Raw genomic sequence first — 25,273 nt, forward strand, 5'->3', positions numbered from 1 at the left:
GAGATGACTTCACTACTGCTATACTACTGCTCAGATTCAATTTTGTAATTGCTACATGTGCCATTAAGTGAATAATTAGTTATTATTAATTAGTTACCTAGACATTACGATTTCTCATGCATGCAATTTACGCTTTGTTCAGAAATCCACCTGAAAAGGCTGAACAGTGGAATCTGTCAAATCACGTTCGAGCTAAAACTCGCGTGAAACATCATTACTTGCACACACGCACGTGCATAATGCCAAAGAAGCAGATTTTGTATGGTTAGAAATAGTGACAAAATAGAACAAAACGAAAAGGATATGCACAAAACGGGTCTGGACTCTAAGAACCAAAGCAACAGGTGACAGTGCTTTATTTATAATACATGATGCTGTTATCACTTATTCACAGATGATGAAGTTTTACATTTTCTTTTTCGCTACCTTTCTTCAGAATCACTTGAGTCACCCTCCATCTGTGGGGCCTGGAAAAAATAAAAACAAAACAAGACATGTAGCAGACTGAATTTTACACTAGGCTTGACAATTTAATAAATTCAAAGTGCAGTGTGGAATATATGCTGTTAAGATAATCATTGCAGGCTGGCAAATTTCGCGCTGCGATTTACGAGTAACTGCATATACAATAGGCTGAAAAATAGAATACAATGAAATTTTGGCCCCTCTGGAAAGAAAAAATAACGGACTTATGCAACTATGCAGAATAACTGATAACATAACTGATAACATACCAACAAAGGCGTCACGCTTCCCATTTGCTGCAACACCCGTTGCGCATGTGGTCACTCTTCTGCTACTGCTCAGTGTGCTCCACTCTGATCAATAAGTAAATATATAATATTTTTTTAAAGCAATTTTCTATGCTCACATCACCTCACACAGGGTTTCAACTATATCTGTGCATTGACAATATTTATAATATTTATTATCCTGCTTACAGTGACAATTTAAGAATTACTTTCACATTTTACTAGTGCTTTATTCGCTCTGCAGCCATTTACTAATTTGTAGTATTTGACTTCAGGACCTCTTCCTGCACTCTAAGAAAAGTTTACACCCTTTGGAGTGTATATTTGCCACAGAACGATAATCGTCATCTGTCTTGCCCGCATTTACTTTCTTGAAAACGCTGGGCTCGTTACTTTCCTGTTGGGAAAGTAACGAAAGTAGCATGCTATGTCATGCTGATAATGCACATGCCGTTCGTTACTGGAAAGTACAGGGCTCACCGCGTTAGAGGGAAGCTGAAAGGTTTTCCAGAAAAAAATGAGTGAAGAGCTGTACGTCATGGTTTTCAACCCTCCAAATTCGAATATCGCATCGAAATTGAGTGAAAGAAGCGCAAACAGATGTTATTTCAACGAAAAGTGCAGCAGCGGACTCGGGGCAGCTCGCGCGCCTCATTTCCGCCTGTGATTGGTTGGGCGCCTCGTGACGTCAACAATGGTGTTCGTCCGGACCGACTGCGCTGCTGCTACACATGAAGCACGGTGCAAGGTAGTTTGGTGCTATTTTGCCGAGACGGTAATGGCAAATTTAGAGAGCTTGCGTTTCTCTGAGGAGTTCGACGTTAAGTTCAAACCCCATGAGAGCGATCTTGCGCGCGACGGCGACGGGCGACGGCTTCGAGCGACAAAACGGGCCGTCGCTTGAACAGATCGCTCGGTGTTGTCGCTCGATCGCTCGTTTCTAGAAATCTAGAACTCTTCGCTCGTCTCCCGGAAGTGCTATGAGCGACTAGCCAATAGTGTGAAGCCGGAACTGGATGTACATAACTCAGATACTACTGATTGTTGCATGGAACGAGCAAACTATAGAATTTTACACGTGCAAGAATAAGAACCTAGTGCAAGACCTTCAGAAATATTTTGCGCTCCTTTTTACAGTAAAATACATCAAACAGATTAAACAACTTAAATTAATAAAGCACACGTCACGCTAGTTTTGGCGCATATATTGCTGCCCTCATACCAGGAAGTCGTCGCTCAAAGCTGTCGCTCGCATGGAGCTCGGCTTGTAGGCGACAAGTGAACCCGAAAGCCATCTCCATCGCCTCGCTTGCCGCTGTCGCGTGCAAGATCGCTTGTATGGAGTTTATACTTTACTCCCTACATGTACGAGCCGATTGCGAAGAGCCGGCCTCTCCAAGAAGCAAAAAATGCTGGTGCAAGCATTGCTTTCCACGCGAACGAAGGCGAAGTGTTAGCACCTCCTTGTGTTGGAAATGTTCTTTGGCGAGTATGTTTTTTGCTAAGCTGCATTCAGCGTTCCAGTGAGTACGTTTCCGGGCAAACAACTGTAGTGTTATGTTCCTGCTTGCCTCGTCGTAGAAAGCAAGCGGTGATGCGATCTTCGGCATTTGTGCGCTGCCCCAAAGCTGTCGGCAACCTACACAGACGGTTTAAACGCGGGAAAAGTTTACCGGCTGTTGTAGCACGTGTAGTATAGAACCTTCATCAGTGCGCCATCCGCACGCTACTCGTAACCGCCGAATTCCGTCGGCTACGTGAGATGGTCGGTTTCTCTATGTGTGCGAGAGAAGGAGGAGCGCAGCGTCCTGGCGTGAGCAGGCTTTCTAACACATGCAAACTTTACGCTTGCACTGCGTTATGGTAGCTACATGCAGGCTGTTTCACAACACACGTGCGAATAGATAATTCGCGGTGCTTGGCGATGAAACCTGCGTCAAGGGTGGGAGATAAACATGCACCTTCCGTTCAGCGTGCTAACACGAACGAGAACCCAAAGCACGCATTATTGATAAACTCTGGCAGTAATCGTCGTCATGGAAGTGGTTAAAGCACGGCAATGTTGTTCTTGAGCACTTAAAATTCTTTCGCTTCACAGCAGCCTCCCACTTAGCTGAAAGCTTCTTGTCTTGCGGGAAGTAATGGAAGACAACATCGTCGCGGCCGCTGGTTTTCATGCAACTGTAAGCTGCACAGAACGCCGGCATTGTCGGCCCACCATTTCAATTGATGGCGCGCACGTTAACTACCACTCTACATAGACACAAACAAAGGAATGCAGGGTCGAGCGAAGCAGCTTATGACTGCACGCACGCAGAAACAAGCATGGTCAGGCACGGCCGCGGAGACTGCGAAAGAATGGAACATCAGTGCTGACGTCACTACACCGCAGTTTCCGGTCTCCACTCGCATCGTCAGCATCAGCAGCAGCGCGCGGCGCTCGACGGGGGGCGGAGCGACAGCGCAATTTTAACCGACGATTACGTCGCTCCTAAGTGAAAAATCCCCCCCCCCCCCAAATTTTATTTGCATGGTATATAAGGTTCCCGCATGCATATATGAGCATCTTATTGAATTCGACAGGCTCTTCAGTTTCCCTTTAAAGAAAGGAAATGCGGACAAGACAGATGACGACCATTGTTGTGTGGCAAATATACACCCCAAAGGGTGCAACTGTTTTTAGAGTGTGCATATAGGTAAATATTCTGTAAACCTATGTTCACATTAAAATAAAATAAATTTTGAGTCGTGTCTTTCCTATTGCTCTCCACACTTGAAAGTTTCACCATGATGACTTGGCACATCCCTCGTATCCTCGCAACATTTTGTCCTGAAAAACCATTAGTCCTCCCATAATAACAGCCGATATCTCGGACTGTGATTCATTAGATTTTTCGGACGTATCTCCGCGCGGGGATATGCCCGATATCGGACATATGATGGCCGTGAACTAAGTTGCCATCATTAAGATTGTGGCTCATATACCGTCCCTTTCGTCGGCAAGGCGATTTGTCGGCCTTCAGAATGCCATTCGGCAGGTACTAAAAGATTATCGGCGACTTTGCATCAAACCACAACTTTCGCCACCAGATCCAGAATAAGCGGTGCTGGTTAGACCTAACCGCATATGCCTTTGACATGCTGCAAAGCAAAACACTTTGCTATAGCCATGGGTTTGTTTCACATACTCTGGCTTCGCCGTCCGCCGACGCTGCGACCGCCATTCTCACCTCAACGAGTGCGCGCTGCTATATCAACACGTTCGTCTTACCCTGCTATCATTGGCGAGGTTCAACGCCGCTTTGAAAATATTAATCAGGAGAAATTCGCAGCAGGTAAAAATGGGCTGTAGACAGTATGGTCATGAAAAGAATAAAGAAAAAAAAAGAAGGGAGAGAAAAAAAGTCACAGTTTCGCCCGAAAGGTGAAGCATTCATTGCGATAGCAACTTATATTAGAGAGCTACACGAAGTAAGGTTAGTCGTTTTATCAGCTGCTTAAAATGCTGTAAACATTCATTTACTAACTGAAATAACAAGCACGTTGTCACACACGCACATACACGGACACATACACGAACGCTGGCGTGATGGAGAGGCAGCAGCAGCGAGCGAATTCCCTAGCCTCTAGCTTCAACGCAAAGTAGGCGCACGAGACCCCGGCGCAGATTGCCTCCGATTGCACCGTCCGTTTTCCTGTTTTCTACGTTTGCTCTATCAGCATAGAAGTGGCAATTGCAAAGACATGCTGAGTTCATCAAGATGCCACAATTAAAAGGAAGGCGATCACGTGTGCGGAGGCGGACGGAAATCGGGCCGCATCACGGCCGCTCGGAGTTCCCGAAATTTGCGTGCGGGACTGGCATAAACACGAGAGGCGTTCTACACCGGCAGCTGCTATGTACGGAGCGGCTGCGCGGCCCCTATCTTGACAGCGATCTGTGGCGGAGACAAGATTCTACGCATCTAGATGCACTGCACTGTGTTCTCGTCGCTTAGTTCGCGCCAAAGCGAGAGGCCGCAGAAAGGTCAATTCCCTCACTCCTGCTACCACACTTCCTCACTCCAGTGTTTAAAGTTTCCGAGGCCAATGAGTGAGACGTGTTCATGTTTCTGTGCGTGACACCATGCTTATTAATTTAGTTAGTAAGCGAATATTTAAAAGTTTATACGGTCGATAAAACCATCCTTACTTTTCGCATAGCTGTCTAATTTGCTATCAAAATCGATGCTTCGCCTTTCCTGCGAAACTGTGACTTTTTTCTTTTAGTTATCACAACTTTAGTGCATTGGGAGTAAATCTGTTTTTTTATAAATGAGAGAAAGTTGTATTTCTGTAAGAAAGAATGAGGTGCGTGTTATTGTAAAGGACTTTTCTTTCTTTAGGTCATGGTAAACGGGTGCGCGTTACAATCGAGGGCGTTTCCCCTCCCCCTTTTTTTTTGGTCACGAAAAACTGGTGCGTGTTACAATAGAGTAAATACGGTAAGCAGTCTATGCTGTATTTAACATACTAACCAAAGAAAGTTGTAAGTACTTGTCAATATTCTATTCTGAGCATGATGGAGCCTCATACAGCCATAGATGGTTCACACATTGCATCAGTGCCCCATTCGTCATATATGTACAGTTGCAATGGCAGAAATCTAATTTCTCCCCATTATTGATCTGAATAAAAATTGCACACAATTTGTACCGTAATAGTTCTTAACAATGTAAAAGCTGCAAACAAAGGGCTTCACTTATCTGGCACTTCCAGTGTTATAAAATTTCAGTAGTTGTGAGTGTCCACCACCTGTCATTATGACCACATTGCCAGGCGTCTGTTGGTCCTTACCTCTTGCACAATACTCAGGTTCTGAATGTCGGGCGCACTGTCTCCAGTCGCAGGTACCTTAGGCTGGCCAGTAGAAGGCTGTTCACTGTCTGTGTCCATCGCCACACTGGGCTGGCTTTCAGGGGTAGGCTGTTCTGCCCTTGTAGTTTCTTTGGGGCTTTCCTTGATGGTGGTGGGTGGTTTTTCATACACTGCCTTCTGTGCCTTTAGCTGGGCTGTGAGAGCATCTAATCTCTGCTGGTAGAAGTCATAGACAAACTGGGCCATCTGCGTCATGCCCGTGATCACATATGGCTCTCCCTGAGGGGGTACATTGTTGGGGCGCCCTGTAGGGTAGATCTGCATAATACAAAAGACAATGTGCAGTTTACACCACTGCCTTTTCGTAAAAGCACTTACTAAATAGCAAACATGCTTATTTAAGTAATCTGTACGAAAACCTACAAGATAGGTAAAATGCTTGCTACTAGTACATATATGTATATATATATACGAGGGACGTTCCGAAAGTAAGTTTTGTCATTGCAACATGGCAATGCAATATGGCATCATCAACTATACACCTTGCACTATTTTTCTATATAGTTGCCACTGACATAGAGACATTTGTCGTAATGAGCAATCAGTTTCAAGAAACCACTCTAGTAAAACTTGGTGCCCTGTGATGCAAGGCCCGAGACATGACCTCTTCGCCACACATGATCTGTAGGGGTTCATGGATGACAGACTAGTCCCACGTGCCCATTCATACCAAATAACAGCACGCACTTCCATTAGCGACCACATTGTCAGCACACGTCTATCTGCCATTGTGATTTGTACTTGAATAACCTTGGGCACGCCGGCCTACTGTTACCCTCTCTTCTTCGGCGTTCTGCGCATGCATCATTCCTCCTCTGCTGACACTCCTCCGTCGTTGAACCAGCAACAGGCGTGGACTCTTAGGGTGATTGTTTGTTTCACCTGGTGTACCATCTTCTCTTTAAAAAAAAATGGCGAAAGCTACTTTCGGAATGTCCTTCGTATATAGGATTCAGCATCTTCAGTGTTCTTTCGTTTTATTATTTTGGTGACTGTATTACATGGAGATCTAGTGGTTGCTCGTCAGACACATTAATGTTCTATAGCTACAAGACAATACAATGTATAATGGCTCTTGAATTGCTTCCTTTTATCACTTGCACTGGTGGAACAGCCCTTTTACCTCTTGGTGCACGCCCTGGCAGAGGTGAAAATCTAATATGGCGCAACTAGTTGTATGTACTACTGTATGTACAGCATACATCTACATACCAAGTACATAGGTTGGCAAACTCACTCATGAGTCGACTCACTCAGACTCTCAGATTGACCTGTCAGTCTGATTGAGCCAGGTTGAGTATAACCTCAGCTCGAGTGAGCCCAGCTGAGAATATTGGTGAGTTGAGCCTGAGTGAGCCCGGCTAAGTAGAATTTTGGTCAGTCTGAGTGCGAGTGAGCCCACAGCAAAAAATATGTTTTGTGAGTGAGCCTGAGTGAGTTCTGTTTATTTTGCCGACCTATGTGCAATAGGGAAGTGCCCTGTGCATGCCTTCAACCTTCTACAAGCATGTTAATGAACCTTACTCGAGGCCCCTCTACGAACTACGGCGTCGGTAAGGCGTTCATGCACAATGAAACACGAGAGGAGGTGAGACTCGGATTTCACCATGGCCCGGTGACAGAGTCAACAACAACAGAGCAATGCGTGAACCTTTGACAGTGGGCATGTACAAAAGAGAGATCTGAGAGCAAGAGAGTATACTTTGTTCCTTTTCATATGCAAGATTATTTTATAAGTACGGTGAAACCTCAGTAAACCATAGTTGGCCGAAGTTCGGAAAAAGTACCTACTAACCGGTAGTACTGCTTAACCGAAATAGCATGAGATCGCCCACTTGCATGTCAAAAACTGAACTCGGTGAGAGTGCGATGAAAGGGAAAAAAACATGCAGTATTTATTCACTTCGCGCGACAAACATGTTATTTTCGTTTGATGCCGCGGTGGCCTAGCAGCGACGACGGCGGCCTCAAACTTGCTGAAGCTGTGAGCCAGCTTTTCAGCCAGCCCCCTCTTCTCGGTAAACACTCGCATAGCAGGCTCCTGGTTGGCGTTGCATATTCACCGGGCACAGGCGTGGTAGCATTGCAGAAGTCGCAGGGCACCTGTTCATTGCGGGGTGCTGTTCTTGTCGCGACGATTGCATTCATGAGGCTGACGTAATGTGCAGCTTCTGCTACTGTCAGGCCTGAATCGCCCTTGCTGTCACGTTCCCTGTCATCCTTATCACTGTCACTAGGTGACACTTCGGCAACAACAGAGGCAACGATGGTGAAAAGTCGAACCTCGTAGCCGACATCTCTTCGCAGTCGCAGCAGCGCTGCCTAGCAACTTCTTCGCATTCCAAATGCCAGACACCGTAGTCAACAGTAGACCCATGTCGCGTGCCAGTGCCGACTTTTTGTGTCACGTTTGATAGCACGAACGATGTCTAATTTTTCTTCTATGCTGAGCACCCGGCGACTTTTTTTATCCGAGTTTCGGCATGACACGAGTTCTCACTTGCACGACGCCACAATGCTCTCTGGCACGGCGCCGAAATGATGTTGATTAATGTGGCTTCACACGCAAATGCACAGGGCGCTTGGAGGCCGTTGTGCTGATCTCTGAGGCTTGTTGTTCTGCCGGGCCGCCCGATGGAGACGACGCACCACCGCGTTTGCACGACGAAAGTGGAAACACTATGTGTCAACCGATAGATACGCAATAAGCTGGCACGGTTTATGCGGATACAAAACACATTATGTTCAATGGCCGCTGAGTCGGGGATTTTACTTTACTACTTTTAAAACGAAACTACTCTTTAAGTAGGTACGGTTTAACGAGGTTTTAGTGTATTATTGAATGGTCATTATCCTTTTAAACCATCAAAATGACTCAGTAAATTTCAATCCTTTTCATTTCATTATGCAATTTTAACAATAACAGGCTAGATGACTTCAAAACTAGCCGTAAAGAGAAAAAGATAACCTTGTTAGTATAACTAGATAATCCACAAAACAAGCACGCAAGGATGCTCGTTGAGCAGAAAGACTGGTGCTCTCGAGGAGCGAAACACTAAAACCAACGAATGCAGCAGCACATAATTCTTTTAACCGTAACATTGCCACTGCGAACGTATGCAGTCAACTTAAAAACGAAATTAAATTAAGGGATTTTACATGCCAAAACCATGATATGATTATGAGGCATGCTGTCAACTTCTCAGTGCGCACGTGGTAACCGCCTACGTAAACGGCACATAATATCTGCTTTTGCTAGGTGTCAAACTTCAATGCAGGATTGGCGCATCCAAATGGAGTACAGCGGTTGTGTAGTTGTGCAACTCATTCCAGGGGCACAATGTGGGTCCATTTTAGCTTTTGCCTGCCCTTAACCGGTGCAAGACTTCATCTTAAGTAGAAAGATGGTCTTAAGCTGCATAAAAAGAAAGATGATCAATGAGGAGTTTGGCAGAAACCTCTCTTGTTCTTCACTCAGGACCATCGATGTCCTCACCTGCTTCTATTAAACAAGCAGGCTGAGCGAAATATCAAACGCTGCCTTTATGCTTTGTTACTGGCTTGAAGCATGGTGCTGTAATTTATATATAATACAATGTCAAATCGCACTGCTTTCAGCACCTCAGATCACTTCGCTTGCAACCAGTGCAGTAGTAAATACATGAAGCAAATGAAAAATTGGCTATGATACGATCAAGGTAATGAGACGTGCAATCTATGAACATTCTGTGCAGACATAGGGATCCTCATACGTAAGCTCCCGTCTTTAATACTGCATATAATCACGTAATGAATGCACTTTTTTCCCAATAAACCAAAGCAAAGTTGGGGTGTGCGTTCATTATGCAGGGTAAATTTCATGGAGACATATTCAAAAAACGAAAAATTGTAAAGTAAGATGTTAATGATTTGGAACATGCATAAAATAACTTATCTTTGCAGTAAAAATACATGTATGCCATTTGCAAACAGTAACTTCACTCCACATCGCAACCACTAGACCTGCCATCCAGGTTGCTGGCCGCTTCATCCACATCGTGGTGCCACCACAGAATAAAGAACCAACAAATCAGCTGCGCGAAGTAGCCGCGGCCTAGGCCAATCGTGCGCGGCGAAACTGAATGTGCGCTTCGAACAGCGATCTCCCATTGCGCCCCAGCTCGTACTCGCAGCTGCTTCCAACTGTCTGCCGCTATCACAAGCACCATGTTGAAGCGCACACCTCTTTTCACGCGCATGCTGTGTGCGTATCTTTCCTCAACCATCCTGCTCATCGGCACGTCAAAGTTTATCGTTGTCTGACCAGTGTTTCTGTTTTGTGAGCAGATAAACTCTATGTCCTGCATCTAGAATCTGCGAGGAGACTTGGCACCGGCACTGGCGGTAAGGATGTGTTCAGCATTAAGTGCGCTTACTTTAAATACATGTGCAAGAGTCAAAGATTGTAGTCTCTACGAAAAACTACAGCACGACCGTTCAATCGTGGGACTGCACAGTAGCAAAGCTTGAGGTGCATTCATCGCGCAAGAAAAAAAAAATTCCGATTTTCGCGACTAAATACGATAATATATACTAGTACTAATTTCCCCCTATCTGCAGCACCTTTGTAAACTGCATATTATTGGCGGCGAGGAGTTACGGAGTCGCCATCTATCGGAAGCGCCTCGCTGGCGTAGTATGAGAGATCACGCGGCGCGCTTTTCATAGGTTTTGCTGTCAGCGCTCACTGAAAACACCATGTGGGAGCTCTCCTGGACATTTCTGTAAGTACTTTTGAAACAAGAGAAGTTTTTTACTGTCTAAATAATAATCTTGGGCAAACTGAAAGCACAGAATCGTTTACAGACGCTACCTCTTTACCGAATACGTACAGTAAATGCCACTGCGCGCGGTCGCCGTAATGGAGTCTCCCGAACCGGCTTTTTGCGTGAAAGGTAGGTAAACGCTGAGAGCAAACTATCTGAAATATGTTCTTATAGTGTTTGTATAACTAAATGGAGCGTAATAGAATGAAGCCTCAATGCAGCGATCGCACAGATTAGCAGCGACCGACTGCGCGTCTGCACGCTTGTCCGCGCACTGTTTCGCTTTCACCGCGTGCGCGTTTACGCACCGTGCCACGAGCTTTAGGCCGCATAATATGAGCATTTGACAGTATACAAGCAACCATTGTTGTGTGGGCGCTATCAGAGCTGTTCAAAAATAATTTCATTGTAGAGACTTCGATGCCTACGGGGACTGTGATGTGCCGTCGCGACGATTCAATCTTCTTTTTCTACTAAATTCTTGGACGTTTTAACATTATTTCTCGAGTTGCGTCACACTGTATGTTTATCGGTGTTCTCAGCGTGCGATTTCCCGCTGCTTCTTTTTTGTAATGCAGTGCATTAATTCATAACACAAACATGACCATATGCCATGCTTCCTTTTTGATGTGCTTCTTACCGCTCCCTTTCCACTCCAGTGCACTTGCCAGTATCTATAGCATCGACAAGTTCATAGACCAAACCCTCATGACATTAGCCGGGCAGCGGACTACGGCGAGCGTCTCAGTGCGCGTTTTCCGAACATCGCAGACCCGGCACCGTAGCAGAAATCTTCCTCACGTCTGTGCTTGCTGCATACCCGAGTTGTAGCCGATGACTGTTTGCCGGTTTCGTTTCGTGAGCCAAGCTTCACACAGCTTCTTGCACTGCGGCTACGTGTGAATAAGGCTGACACCGGGCTCCGTTGTGTACATCTGGCACTGCGGCACCGAGCAATAGCCTACCATGTTGCGCGCCTTCAAAGGCAGCCACTACCTATTGTAGTGCTTTCAAGCGTTGTAAAGTAGACACTCGAAGCGGGAAAATCTTGCCGCTAAATGACGACCGCAGCACACGAGGGAATTTAAACTCTCGTTTTCAGCTCGCTTTGGCACTCCTGAAGCAGCCGATGTGGTCGCCATGTCCACGTGATCCCTCATAGCACGTCACACCGACGGTGGCGCCAGCTTTTCCAGTGGTGGAGCTCGAGGCCAATAGTGATATATGTCTGTCTTATCTTAGTTAGGATGGTTTGGCTCCTTTGTGATGTGCCATAAAAAAAAAAAAGAAAAAGAAAAGGAACATCGCTAAATTCGCGGCGATGGCAGCAGCATAGCAGCATATAACATTGATCACATGAGTGCATTAAAAAAAGAAAATACCAAGCACAGGACCACGCGGCTGTCATTCGTGTAGTTGTTTGTTCAGCTCTACATTGCATCTACAACCTCCCCTTCCTCCGCAAGTGAACGTGCCAGTTCTATATAAGTCCTCATCGCAACACCAATGCAAGTAGATACGCTCAGTCTAGAGTTTTATGGTGCCATGCGCGACAAGCCTTTGAACCCTCCTCCCTGTCTCTCTCCACATTTTGTTTTCCTACTCTTTGTGCCTCGGCAGCATGCTGGAGGCAGGTTTAAAAGAGAAGGGGGGAACAGAGAACAAAACGTCCTCGCCCATGCGAGTAGTGTATGCTGTGTAAGCTTTCCTTTTAACCCTTGTGGCTAAGGCCAGAGAGGGCTAGATGCTAAGGCCCTGTGGTATTGTGAGAAGCAAGTGAGATCAACGTCCATCAAATCTCTCAAGCTTGGTCGGTTCAGTTACCGTTCTTGCTCAACATTCGCTTGGCCCTTCCCATCTTTCATCTGGACTGAGCGTCGGTGGTCTTGCTTTCATGTGAAAACAGTGATGGCTTTCATTCAATGAGATTGACGAATGACATCATGACGTTGCTAACTTGCTGGTCCTGCTGCACATCTACGCTTGTGGCAATGACTATAATGAGTAGTACTCATGTTGCTTCTGTGAAGCAACTGGACTTTCCATATGCTCAGTGTCCAATGTAACCTTTGAGAATGAAAGGTGAGCTGCACTTTCAGCAATGCTCTCGTAAATCATAGTTTGATTGAACATTATTGATGTAGCTTTCTCGCGGTCACTTTGGTGCCTAGGAGGGCAAAGATAGAACCAGGAGGAAGCATGAGGCCAAGCAGCTAGCCTCGGCAAGCCAGCCTCCTCTGACACCGCTTCTCCTTGTCCCCAGGCATATCTGCACACTGACTATTGAGCAGTAGGCCCTCAATGGTTTCTGCAACTTTTCAAGACATTTCTTGGTAGATGGTAGCTCTTAGTGGTGCCGTCACCATGCGCTCTCCTGTCTACTGTTTCCAGTACTCGCTGCACGCTCAGTGAATAGAAATTACCACTTGTGCATCACATAGGGAGGGCTTACTTCCCCTAAGCCTTTAATTTATAATTTGTGACTCGGCTTCAAGATGGTCATGCGACACTCCCTCCTACAAATTTTAGAGTGCAGCTCTTAGGTGCTCATTCCTGTGGCAAGCGTCGGCGTAATTGAACAAATGAGCACAGCTAAGGATGAAAGAGCAAGTGCGGAGTGCAGTAGGCTATGAAAGACACGAAGAGGAAAGCGGAGGAGAAGGCTATTGCGAGAGCGTGAGAAGCATAGTGTGGCAGCGATGGCTACAAGATGGCGCCAGAGTAGTGCGTGTCATCTAGGAGGTCTGTCTGCGAGAGCTGCTGTGAATCGCGCCCACGTGTCACCCATGTGCTGCCTCTCGCGATCTCCCGATTAGCGATACAGTCGCTCAACACTTCGCTCCGTTTGCAACGTGTCGCGTGAGACAGATTGTCTGTGCCAGCCAACATATCCCGAAACAAAAACACATATAGAGCTGCACCCAAATTTCACATTAGGGAGTCTAGTAATCGTCAGTGAATTTTTTTTCTTTTTCCATGTTAGGTGCTCATGCTCAGTGCAATTGACATTAAATATGGATGTCAGAGCAGTGTCACTGGTGGAACTGCGGATCTGCGCTTATGGTACTTTGTATCAGAGACACAACTACAGTTGAACCCACTTATAATAATATTCAAGTACCACGAAAATTCCATTGTTATAACCAATAATTGTTATAACCAGGTTGCATCAAAAAATCAAAATAGGGGGATGGCAGCGCTGATGTGAGAAAATGGTGGGGAGGCCAGTGCCCCTCCCCACCACCTTCTTCCGCCAGGCTGCTGATTGTGTTCACTCGTTTAACTGTTTCCTGGGTGCCCCAATTGCGTGCAGCAAGCCGTGGCTGTTGACGTTAAAGAATGGTATTGCTATAACAACTGCAAATTTAAGAGGGGTAACGGGTGGCAAGTGATATGCGAGCACCGCTGAGGCATCACTTTGGTGGTGCCAAAAGGGACCTTTTAAATATTGCGAGAAGGCTGCCGCAGCAGCCTGTCAGCTTCAGAAATCCAGAAGAAACACTGAGGAGAGATCGCCACAAGCATCTCACCAGGTACTTCTCACTGGCTTGCACGAGAAAAGCCTATGTCCATCAGCCATGCATGCTTTACGCGAAGCTTGCCGACATCCTTGTCCAAGGCATCCAAGCACTCCACGTAGTGCAGCGGAAGGTTCCTTGCGAAAACGAAGCCCCAGAAGGACTGAATCATGCCAGGCCTCCTGTGAGGACAACGCTGAGGCAGCCTACCCTGCCGCATCATCGCTGCCGTCGTCACCGTTGCTATCCGATGCAAGCACGCTCGCGACGACCGTCTCGTCGGTTAGAAGCACTTAGTTTCCAAATCTATAGTCGTGCGCTTTCTTTTCACCGACAACATTGTGCACTGCTGATGATCAGCGGGCGGATCAGTCATCTTCAGTTTCGGCGGTGAGTCAAGCAAAGTTGAGAAACCGCATAGCCAGGAACGACTTCGACGCCACCAACAAAAACAAACTGCATTGAATCAGGAGCCAGCGAGCAATCTGCCTAATCTGCTTGTGGCGCAGTTGGCACGGCCCATTTGTGTTTCGGAGGGTGGGGCAGCGTAGAGCTATGGGTGCAGCCCATTTGTGTTCGGAGGGGTGGAAGCGCGACGGGAGAGAGCCATGCAGAGATGGCTGGAAAATGAGCGCACGGCGGCTGTTAGAGCAGCGGCCCATCATGCAGCGGCTTGAATTTCTCTTTTTCCTTTTTTCCTTTCAAGGATTTTGCATTTCACTACCTTCCAGCTTGGACACCCAGCAGCCAGACTTCATCGTTATAACTGATAATGTTATAACCGGCATTGTAGTAAGCGGGTTATTTCACCATGGAAAACATACAAAAGTCGACAGTGCAGCAGCTTCTCATTGTTATAACCGATATATTGTTAAAACCGGTATCGTTATATGTACTGTACTGTTATAAGACTGTACTGCTGATTCCGCAGACCGACTGGGACTAGAAGCGAGAAGGAGACAGGTGCCCCAGCCCGTCTCCTTCTTGCTTGTATAGCTCCAGCCAATCAGTGGTGACTAGGTGGACACTTACACAATACCCCTTCTGATGTATGCATGATGCGACTTGGCTAGCATGTGCAAAGCTGGCCCAGCCAGCTGAAGGAGTGGCAGCAATAGTAGAACAGTAGTGGTATGCTCAAACTCTTATTTTATTGTTTAGAAAAGCACTGTTCTTGGTAAAAGTGATGCTTTGGTAATTTTAGAGCTTTAATATGCAAGTTTAGTTTGACATAATCTTTGCCTTGAGCATCCGTTAAGAAAGTGCAGTTAAGACCACAGTAAAGATGACGCTCTCTAATCGAGACTTACCAGTAGATGGATTACGCTATACTACCAGGTACACTGAATACACTTGCAATGAACACAACGCTGTAGTTGAACATGTGATAGATCCATGCATGTCTGCATGAAGCACAATCACATGTTCAACATTTTTTGTAAAAGTTGCATCTTGTGAATAAAATGAATGGGCAGAAGGCATTTCTGCTCAACATACCTCCCAAGGTGCCAACCAGAGCTGTGTAGGTCTCTGAAGCAGGAGGTTGAATGTAGGTCCCAGCTCAAAGCAGTCTTGGAACAGTGATATGCGTGCAAACACATACAAGCCCAAGCGAGCCCGTGACATGGCCACTACAAGCCGGCGTACATCTCGCAAGTGCCCCACAGCTCGTGTCCGCACCAGTGACAAGAGCACATAGTCATTCTGCTGGCCCTGGTACTTGTCCACAGTAGTCACCTGAAGAAGAAGTAGAAACAGGAGGTCATATTTTAAATAACCCAACTGCTCATGCCTGACAAAATTTAGTAATGGTTTTGATGTGATCAAGAGTGTTTTTGACTCATTTAGGCCATGATTTCATTTAATGTTTCAGTCAGCACAACTATACTTCAAAGCACGTCGAATACGACGATGGGAGTCTGTGTGTGGATTAGCACACACAGAATATGTGCTGGTCTGGAGGTGCCCAAACCGACCTCTGCTGAAGTTCTAGAATAACTAAAGTTGTGCCATCTCACCCCCTCTGCAGCCCTGTCTAGAGTGTCTATAAGGAAGCTTCAGCTGTGAGCCTCATGCCCTCGTCCATCATGATTGCACACTGCCTCATTTATTATTTTCTCTATTCTGCGCTTCAGCATATTTGACTAAGGATAAGCCTGTCCCTCTGTTTTCACTTCTCTTGAAACATGTAATGCCCCTAAAATCCCCTATATTCTTGTTGAATGCTTAATATGTGCCGCTTTTAATGATATGGTTGTGGTGTGCCTTATGACAACTGCATTGGGGTGATCTGCCCACCAAACAATGAGTACACAGGTCAAGTAGACATTTTACATGGTACTCAATATCACATGAGAGCAGATGCCAATGAAATGCACAAGAAAGGATGTGGCGGAGGCCAACAATTAATGGCACTACTTTACTTATACATGGGACTAATGTCTGCCAGCCACATCCATGGCAGAGATTCCATCATGCAAAAAAAAAAAAAAATCAGAGGACACCTAAGCACTTACGAGTTGACAATGCAAAAGCATTAATGTCCAATTCAACACCACTGGGCAGTGCTTCAAGAAATGAACTCCTTGTAGGCAAGCGAGCAGCCCGAGATCGTTGGCCCGTGTGAACGCGACAGCAGTAAGGGCCCCATATCGCAGGAAATCCAGCACTGGATGTTGTTTCAGCAAAAAGAATTTCAAACCACGCATACCCAACCATGCAGGCCCTCCACGGGGCGCAAGGAAGTTACTGAACTAACTGGATTTCTCAAGGTAAAATACGAAGAAAAATCATAAAGTACGACTTACACACAACTTACAGACATGATAGCATCAGATTGTAATTTGAATATACAAGAAAACATAATTCTGTTACGCAGAAACTAAATTGTTTCTACAATTCACAGAGTGGCCATGGCCTACCCGATCTGCACGCGCAAATCTCAAAGGCGATAAAACGGCAGGCCCGGTTACTTGCGACACCTCCAGATGGGGCTCGCCTCCGCCACATCACCGTGGGTAAAATATAAATACCTTGGTATATGGATAAATGAAGGCAATAGATATATGGAAACACAGGAAAAAAACAGTAACAGCAAAGGGGAAGAGAAATGCAGCAATAATGAAACACAAGAGTGCTATGGGGATACAATAGGTACGAGGTGCTCTGGTGTATGTGGAAAGGTGTAATGGTTTCAGGACTTACATTTGGAAATGCGGTTGTTTGCTTGAAATCAGGGCTACAACCAGGATTTGATGGCAACCAAAGTTCAATAGGATGCCTCGCATTAAGTGCTCACGGGAAGACTACAAATGAAGCTGTGCAGGGTGATATGAGGCTAGACAAGCTTTGAAGTAAGAGAAGCTTACAGTAAAATTGATTATGGAGAGCGACTGAGGAATATGGAAGAAAGCAAATGGGCTGGGAGAGTTTTCAGGTATTTGTACAGGAAAAACATTGACTCACAGTGAGGGAAAAGAACTAGGAAGCTTACCAGCAAGTATGTGACCAGTTTGGTGAGCAATATGGCAACAAAGAATGTCAAGCTGAAAGTAGGAGAGCCTGAGATAATCACATGGGTGGCGGCAACGGAAAAGAAACCTGCTATGAGTAACTACTTAAAGGGCTCCTCACCAGGCCACATAACAAATTTTGGTTATACGATGGAGGTTGTTACGTGTCCTCTAGGAAGTGTTCCGTCGCAAAAATTTTTCAAATCGGCTCATTAATAGCCGAGATAGAAATATTTCAGTGCCACGAACCCATGATTTCAGCAGGCGGGCTCCACTGCCAAGCAAGACGCTCTCTCTACTCGCCCCGTCTAGCCTATGCAAGCGAAATTCCTTCCCTGCGTTCTCCCATACTGGACTTCGAGGATCGCATGACGCATACGCCACGGGCCCCACCTTCATTTTTCCTTCCTCGCTTTCTTTTTCAGCGCTACGCACTTCCACCGATGGCATCGAGCGTGAGCTGTTGTCTCGTTCGCGCAGCACACTATTTTACGTGCTGTGCACAAGGAAACATGACTAGCGGTATAATTCAGTGCTACACGAATATTGAGGCAGAACAAGCGGATCGCAGAGCATGATCATGCACTGGAACACGGTAGAAAATGGCATAGTTTCGGTACCTGCACACGTGACCGCACGACCGTGGGAAGAAGCAGACGAAGCGGAAGCACATCTCTCTTGCTTCGGTGCGAAGTAAAACAAAAAACATGCAGACATTCCGTTTGTGTGCTTTATTATTTCTCTAAACTGCTATTTGTCAATTCAAGCAACAGTTCGCACAGATAACAGATGTTGCCTTGAATAATTCTCGAACTCACGTGTCACCACGAGTGAAGTCACACTGCGGACACCAGTACGTAGGCGCAGGCACACGAGTATGTCATCCTCCGGCTTGGAGCGCAGCGGTCACGAGAATATAAAACAGCATTCGGTTTGAAATTTCAGATCTTTCCGCAGCGGGTATATAGCAATGTAATACTTTGCAGACACCACCGTTATTGCGCAATGTATTCTCTGTGCTAGCCAGCTCAATATGGCCAGACCTGGTGAGGGGCCCTTTAAGAGGAAAAATGAAATTGGGAAAGACATAATTTATGATAACTCAAAGGGTAGCTCATTACTTTTCGAAGCGAGATCAGGTTGCCTTAGAACACATACTTATAAAGCAAGATATCAGAAGGAAGAATAAGCATGTGCCTGCTGCAGTAAAGCTAGGGAAACGATGGAGCAGGTTTTATTAGAATGTGAAGATATCTGCCCAGTGGTCAATTTAGGTATCTCTGGCCTCCGTGAAGCTCTTGGATTCAGCAAGAGCAGGGGGAAAGTACTAAACATGTCCGCAGTAGAGATTAGTAAGCGGCGAGTGGAAGATTGGTGGAAGTAGGGAAACGACAAACAACAGAGGCGTGCAAAAACAAAGTTCACAATAGTGGTTCAGCAAGTTTGGTTATGGAAATTAATCATGTTTTTTGTCCCTTTCCCTTTTTAACATAGGTAGGACATTAGGCAATAAAATAACAAGAGCTTGGTGGTGCAACCCACCACCCCGTTCCAAAGGGGACACTCATACCATCCACCCATCCATCGCGGCCCACACAAGAGGCCGTGTTTCTACCAGAAAGCTCGCCTTCATGCATAGTGTTCGCTGTAAACATTATGTAAACATTACGGTTACATAAGCTGCAGTCGCTGGGAAGTGTAAGAAGCAGTCAGGGATCTTTGAATGCTATCGCATTCTACTCTTAAAGGCGAAGCTTAAGTGTCCTCCAAATTTTTTATTTGGCCTTACCAAGGCGCAGTTAGAACATAGGTGAGAGCTTGTGCAAACAAGGAAAGCATGGATAACACAGGCTTTCAAGAGCGAGAGTGAAGATGATTTGGAATTGCAGTGATGCCTCTTCCCCTCACGGAACACCTGACACTCCACTGCAGTAGCAGTTATTTCCTTTCGCCCACTCTGGTCCGTCGAGGCGCGCTTGTGCCGTGGAGTCTCAGCCAGTGTAAATTTAGGCGCTGCTATAGACGCAGAATGCCAGCTTTTTTGCTCAATGAGCCACTTGACACTTTTGCTTCAAAACATAAGGCAGCTTCCACATCTGCTTGGTCATTGCCCCACAGTGCACAGTACAGCTTAGTTACAACTGCTTCATGGAGCAAAAATGCTTGCTGTAAAGGAAGTATTGTAAAGGAAGTCTGTCAGAATAGTAGTGTAATTTCCCTTAAAATAATACTGAAGAGTGCCAAAGACGTTAAAGATCAATGTTCGACTCGAAAACAGAACACAGAGCTTCTATATATATATTAGAAACATGTTAATAAGATTTTTAGAAACAGTGGACACAAGTGGTTTACATTCGCAAAAAGAAGCTGACCATAGCTATAAAATAAAATGGCAAGCACAGAACTCAACTTCCTTTGTACATATGGCTGATACCAGTTCCTAACATTGGATTTAATATTATTTAAAAAAGGGAAAGAAAGAAAAAAAGAAACACCGCACTGACCTCTAAAGTAGAACATAACGAATGACTGCTGATGTTGGCCAGCCTATCCAATGCTTGCTACACATAGCCTATAGCACCAAGATTATGTGGTGGTATAGTATAATTTTGGTGTTCAAAATTTCATTTGCTCCATTCCACACTTCTCTTATGACTTTTTGAAATGAAGGCAGCCTTCAACAGCCAAAAGCAGGCGACTACACATTCCTTATGCATGTCACAATGGCTGGCACACAAGTGACCTTTAATTAGAAATAACCCTGAAGATTACATGTATAGTGCTTCCCTGTACATTGAACATGCTCTTCCAGCAACAGTTGTGCAAGCAAACATGTGGGCGCTTTCTTTGCAAATCTTCGTTACTGTGACAGGTAGTTGTGATGCTGCTGTACTGCAGTGCCATAAAGTTCCAACTAAAGTGGCATAGCAACGAGGTCATTGTAAGTGGTTGACATTCCATATGTTTCTGGCAAGGTTCGATGGATGCCAGAACACTGTTTGTACTACACAGGAGGTTTCCCCTCCAGTTTATAAAGGGTAATTATAAGTGAGCTCAACCGTAAAGTTGACAGTTAGGGTTGTTCAGTTTATATGCTCTGCTATTAAGCCTTCACTTTAAGGACCCCGTGTAGCAATGTGGCTTCGATAATAATAATTATAATTAAATAATTTGTCATAATAAATAAGTATATCATTATTGAAGGGGCTTTAAATACCAATGCCACAGTTAGACTATAAGGGACACTGCAGTTGGAGGCTCCAGATTTATTTTCACCAGTTGTAGTTAAGGTAACTAAAGAAGAACAGCAGGCTACACTACACTGTCAAGTTATAGTCCTGGATTATTAAAAATGTTACTCCAACTGCAAGTGGAGGTTTGGCAAGATGAATGGCACTGCTGCTTCGAAGTTTTCGCACCAGCTTCCTGTGACATCATGAATTTTGAAAGTATCTGCTTATGAATAGCGAAGTGTTCATTGATACACAAGAGATGCATACCACCTTAAAGGGACTGATAAATCAAGCTATCATTTCGAGAACATTTTAAGCACACAAAGACTATTAAAATAGGTGCATATACTTCAAGATTACTGACATCACACTGACATATGACAGCACTGATTTGAGCACAAAATTTAAAGAAAGGGGGAGCTTGGGATCCACTGTCTTTGCTGGTAACCATTCCTTTTTCTGCCAAATGTATACCAAGAGAACTTTAAAAGTAACTCTCGACTAAATTGATTGAGTGTTACATTTTAGTGTCCATTTGCAGTGCACTTAAACCTAACTGTACAAGCATTTTCGCATTCCACATCCATTGGAATGTGGCCATCGTAGCCAAGAATTGAAACCACGACCTTGTGCTCACCAGCAGGACAGCAATGTCACTTAGCCACAGCAGCAAGTAGCAGTGCAACTATGACAAAAGCTATGAAATGATGCAAGATATATCTGGGTCAAGTTGTCAACTACAAAAAGAAACGCTGGAAGATGATGTTGTTCATCAAAAAATGTTTTGGTTAAATACCAGGCTATATTACCTTCACTCAATTAATTTACTGCAATGTAGCCAGCCTTTACAAATATTTGGCTTGCAAACCTTACCTTCAGGGGACAGCCAATGAGTGGATTGTCTTGGCAACGCTGGCGCACAACATCGCGTATGAGATGTTTCTGTCCATTGTACGTGGTCAAGATGGAGATCCGTTCAGCAGGGTAGCCCAACAGCCGCATGTACATGAACACAGCCACGACATATTCTGCCTCTGCCAAGTTCTGATAAAAGTAAGGGTTTGGTTCAGATTCTCCTATTCCATTGAAGTCTCCCACATCAACAAGTTGATAGTCAAAGCAGAAACCTGCATTGCCAGTTCGGTACTCTGGCCATTCTGTAACATGTGGCAAGTTCCCCAGGTTCTGGTAACGCCAATTGTAGAGGTCGCACAAGCTCGGCCTTGATCGACCTTGACCATCAAGCTGGACCACAGGCACACCCAAGCGTACAAACCTTGTAAACAGTGACTGTTCCATGTTGCTGTACTTTTGGAAGGCCATGTTCTTTACCACAGGAGGCAGTTGATGATGGTCTCCAATCATGATCCACCGCTTGAGGCGATTGTATCCATCCTGTGGTGTCTGTAGAAGCAGAGGGATGAAGGTCTCAATCTCCAAAATTTGAGCAGACTCTTCCATAAGGATGTTATCATACTTAAAGCCCAGGTCAACCAGCTCTCTACGCTTCAGTGCCGCGTGGGTGCATGTCATGGCAATCACCTTGGCCTCCTTGACAAGGAGGTACCGTGACCTGTCCAGGCCACTGCGAAGTAGCTCAAATGCTCGAAATTCTTCTAACTGATCAAAAATGTCTTTGATGTAGCGAAAACAGCTCTCTGCCTTCTCCATGTCATCTCCAGGTGACTGCCCATGAAACAAAGGTTGTGGTGCATTGCTGAAGAACTTGGTAAATGGAAAATGTTCTTGAATATCCTGAGTTGATGGCTCTGTTGTGCTCGATTTCACTTTGCTAAGAAATTCCTCCCACCGAGACAAAACCTATTGGGAAAAAGAAAAGAGAATAAAGTCAATAAATTGCTGTCAACGAGGCTGGTTCAGATATTAGGAACACATTTAAAGTTCTCAGAAATTAAGTATCATTATCACAGTTCAGAAAAGTTATTGCATTGATGCTTTGGCTCAAAAACTGCTCACAAGCTCTTTTTAACAATTCTCATTATGGGCAAAATAGATTTAAAGAGACTGCAGAAGGGCCTTTCTATTAAGACTATACCTGCGACACACAAGCACTTTAAAGCCCGATGAAGTAAACTGTTTTTCTTACTCTGAAACAGCATGGCAGTCTCCTTTAGATGTTTTCCATAAGGGACGCAATAAAAATGATGCCACTATTTGTTAAATAAGCAGAAACTGACAAAAACATTGAAAAGAATGTTCAGCTGGTCAATGCAAAATGAAATAAAAAAACACATTTTGCAGAAATCATCAATGATGATTGGCAAAGTAAGCAAATAGACAAGCTTCTACGAAGCTATTTGCTCTATTGAAAGAATGATGTGATTGGAGGCATATATTTGTTGCATTATGGACACTTAGGCACCCTTTATTGCATAATTCTGTAGCGAACAGAGTCGGTAACCAGTAGGTCTGAAGCGGTGTCGAAGCCCTCTACTGCAGCCATCACAGAGGGAGAGGGCAGCGCATGAGGACGGCTGTCCTTCCCAAGCATTCCACCACCACATCCAAACCTTCAGATGCTCCAAAGTTCTCTTGCAACAGCACAAGCCATTGGCATCTTTGTATTGACAACGAAAGCCTGACCACCAACCACTGACCACAAAAACGGGCAGAAGAGCCAAAGAAAGCTATTCACTTTAATAAGGGAAAATAATATTCTAAAGACTTCTCACAACATTAGACAGTTTTAGCTGCACATCACTCATGGTACATTGCTCACATTTCTTGCACTCAAGAACCACAGAGAACTGCACCGAGTTCAGTGTTTTTGGTACGCCCATCTCCCAGTGATGGGATCAACATGCAGTCAGTTTGGCTGCAAAATGACAAAAAATCCAGGAGGACGAAACATCATGCTTCCCTGAATTGACTGAGCAGAACAAGGGCAGTATTCTGTGATCCGCTGTTGGCATGAGCATTATGTGAACTTGTAGTTATGTTTCCTCTGAGCAGCTGTGCACAAATTGTAAGCATACCAGGTCTGAGTGGAACAGACAGGAAATGTCCAGCTAAAGTTGTTTATTATAATACGCACATTTGTGAAATATTCAATGTCACTTTCTATTCATAATAATATTAAAATTAACTTAAGAAAGAATGAGCAGTGGTTTGTGCACAACCTTGCAGTGGGTATTCTTATGTTTGATGCTTAGCCGGAGGGCGGATACCGGCATCATTGAAATGACATGAACAGCATTCCACTGGGCCGGCTTGAGCACTGAAATGTTGAAAAGTTCCGTACTCCTGCTGCAGGGTGCACCTCTGTTCTACACAAGCGACTTGCCTACAACATCCTTATGAAGTTCATCTTCCAAGGCCTATGTGTCATTCAGGTGCGAGTTAATTGGCAGAGTGTTTCCCAGAACTTCTGCAAAAAGTTAACACCACGAAGAGCGGTAAAAGGGTTTCGTGCCTGTACAGCAAGCTTACCGCATCCAACAGTCTGGTAATTGCTGAAGCCAAGTGTTGCACTCCGTGCCAAGCCAGTCAACCAGTCAAGGAGAGGTAGGGCATTTTGAGAAGTTACTTTCCGTCTGGTGCGCTGTGTCATCTACCTCTCCCCATGTAAGTGCTGTGACAATGCTTCTAGTGCACTCGCTTCAACCTTTTCACAGTTGTCTCAGTGGTGGCGCGTGAGCTTCGTGTGAACCTTCTTCTGCTCGAAGGTGGAGCTTTGCAATGCCTACAGACCAGCGTATAGACGATGTAGCTTTTGTGCTCCCAGAATCATGAATAATGACGTAGCTGTGTGCTGCAAGTTAACATGCACTGTGCTCGGTACACCTGCAAGTATGATCATTTTAACTGGTAAATGTCTGCTTAAATCCTTCTGTAGCAATGTTATAAACCACCTGTTCTATTCTCTCAATATACCGTCCTCCATGTCCTCACCAAGCGAGCAACTCTTGTCGTGAAAATCATGGCGATGGCATCGGCCTGCTTAGCCTCGGCGTGACAGCCTAGTAGCGTTTGCCAGCTACCTGTTTTTGAGATGCACTGATGGCGTAGGCTAGAGAAGCCCTTTGTGTGATGCCCACTCCAGAGCCACGGTACCCCAATATCAAGAGTATGCAGTGCTATCTGCTTGCGTGCTGCCAATGCTAGATTTGATGTGTCCAAGCTATCCATGCTGCAAGTGCAACTGCCCACATGAACAGAGAGAGACAAAACTATTACAATGCAAATCATGTTGCCCTGTCTAAGCTTGATCTATATCAAGCCACGCAGCAGCAACGGATACAGTGATTTTAGTGTATTGCTGCAATAAAAGCTCACTGCTAAACACACTGCATGACTGCAAAGTATAAAAGTGTTTTTGCAAGCGATAAATTAAAAAAAAAAACATCATTGTGTTTTGATATGTTTTTTTGTTGTTGAAGAGTTACTCCTTTCGGCTCATAAAATAGGTTGCAAAACTCTTTCCACAAGGGACTCCCTACCACAGAGGAGATACTTGTTTGTCATGTGTCACCATGCCTGAACGGCTTCCCAGTAGATATACCCTAGTCCAAAAAC

The 25,273-nt window shown here is 45.1% G+C and overlaps 1 protein-coding gene across 1 annotated transcript in view; it reads right to left on the reverse strand.

The window, feature by feature from the left end:
• Positions 1-324: 324 nt before the first annotated feature.
• LOC142582725 (RNA helicase aquarius) overlaps positions 325-25,273 on the reverse strand; it is a 28,102-nt gene continuing 3,153 nt past the window's right edge. The window contains exons 2-5 of the mRNA XM_075692717.1: positions 21,611-22,558; positions 15,490-15,729; positions 5,589-5,927; positions 325-467 (exon numbers count right to left, since the gene is read on the reverse strand). Of these exons, the coding sequence (XP_075548832.1) occupies positions 423-467; positions 5,589-5,927; positions 15,490-15,729; positions 21,611-22,558 (1,572 nt within the window). The 3' untranslated portion in view covers positions 325-422. The remainder of the gene's footprint in view (positions 468-5,588; positions 5,928-15,489; positions 15,730-21,610; positions 22,559-25,273) is intronic.

Source organism: Dermacentor variabilis, chromosome 1 (assembly GCF_050947875.1).
Source record: "Dermacentor variabilis isolate Ectoservices chromosome 1, ASM5094787v1, whole genome shotgun sequence".
NCBI lineage: Eukaryota > Metazoa > Arthropoda > Arachnida > Ixodida > Ixodidae > Dermacentor > Dermacentor variabilis.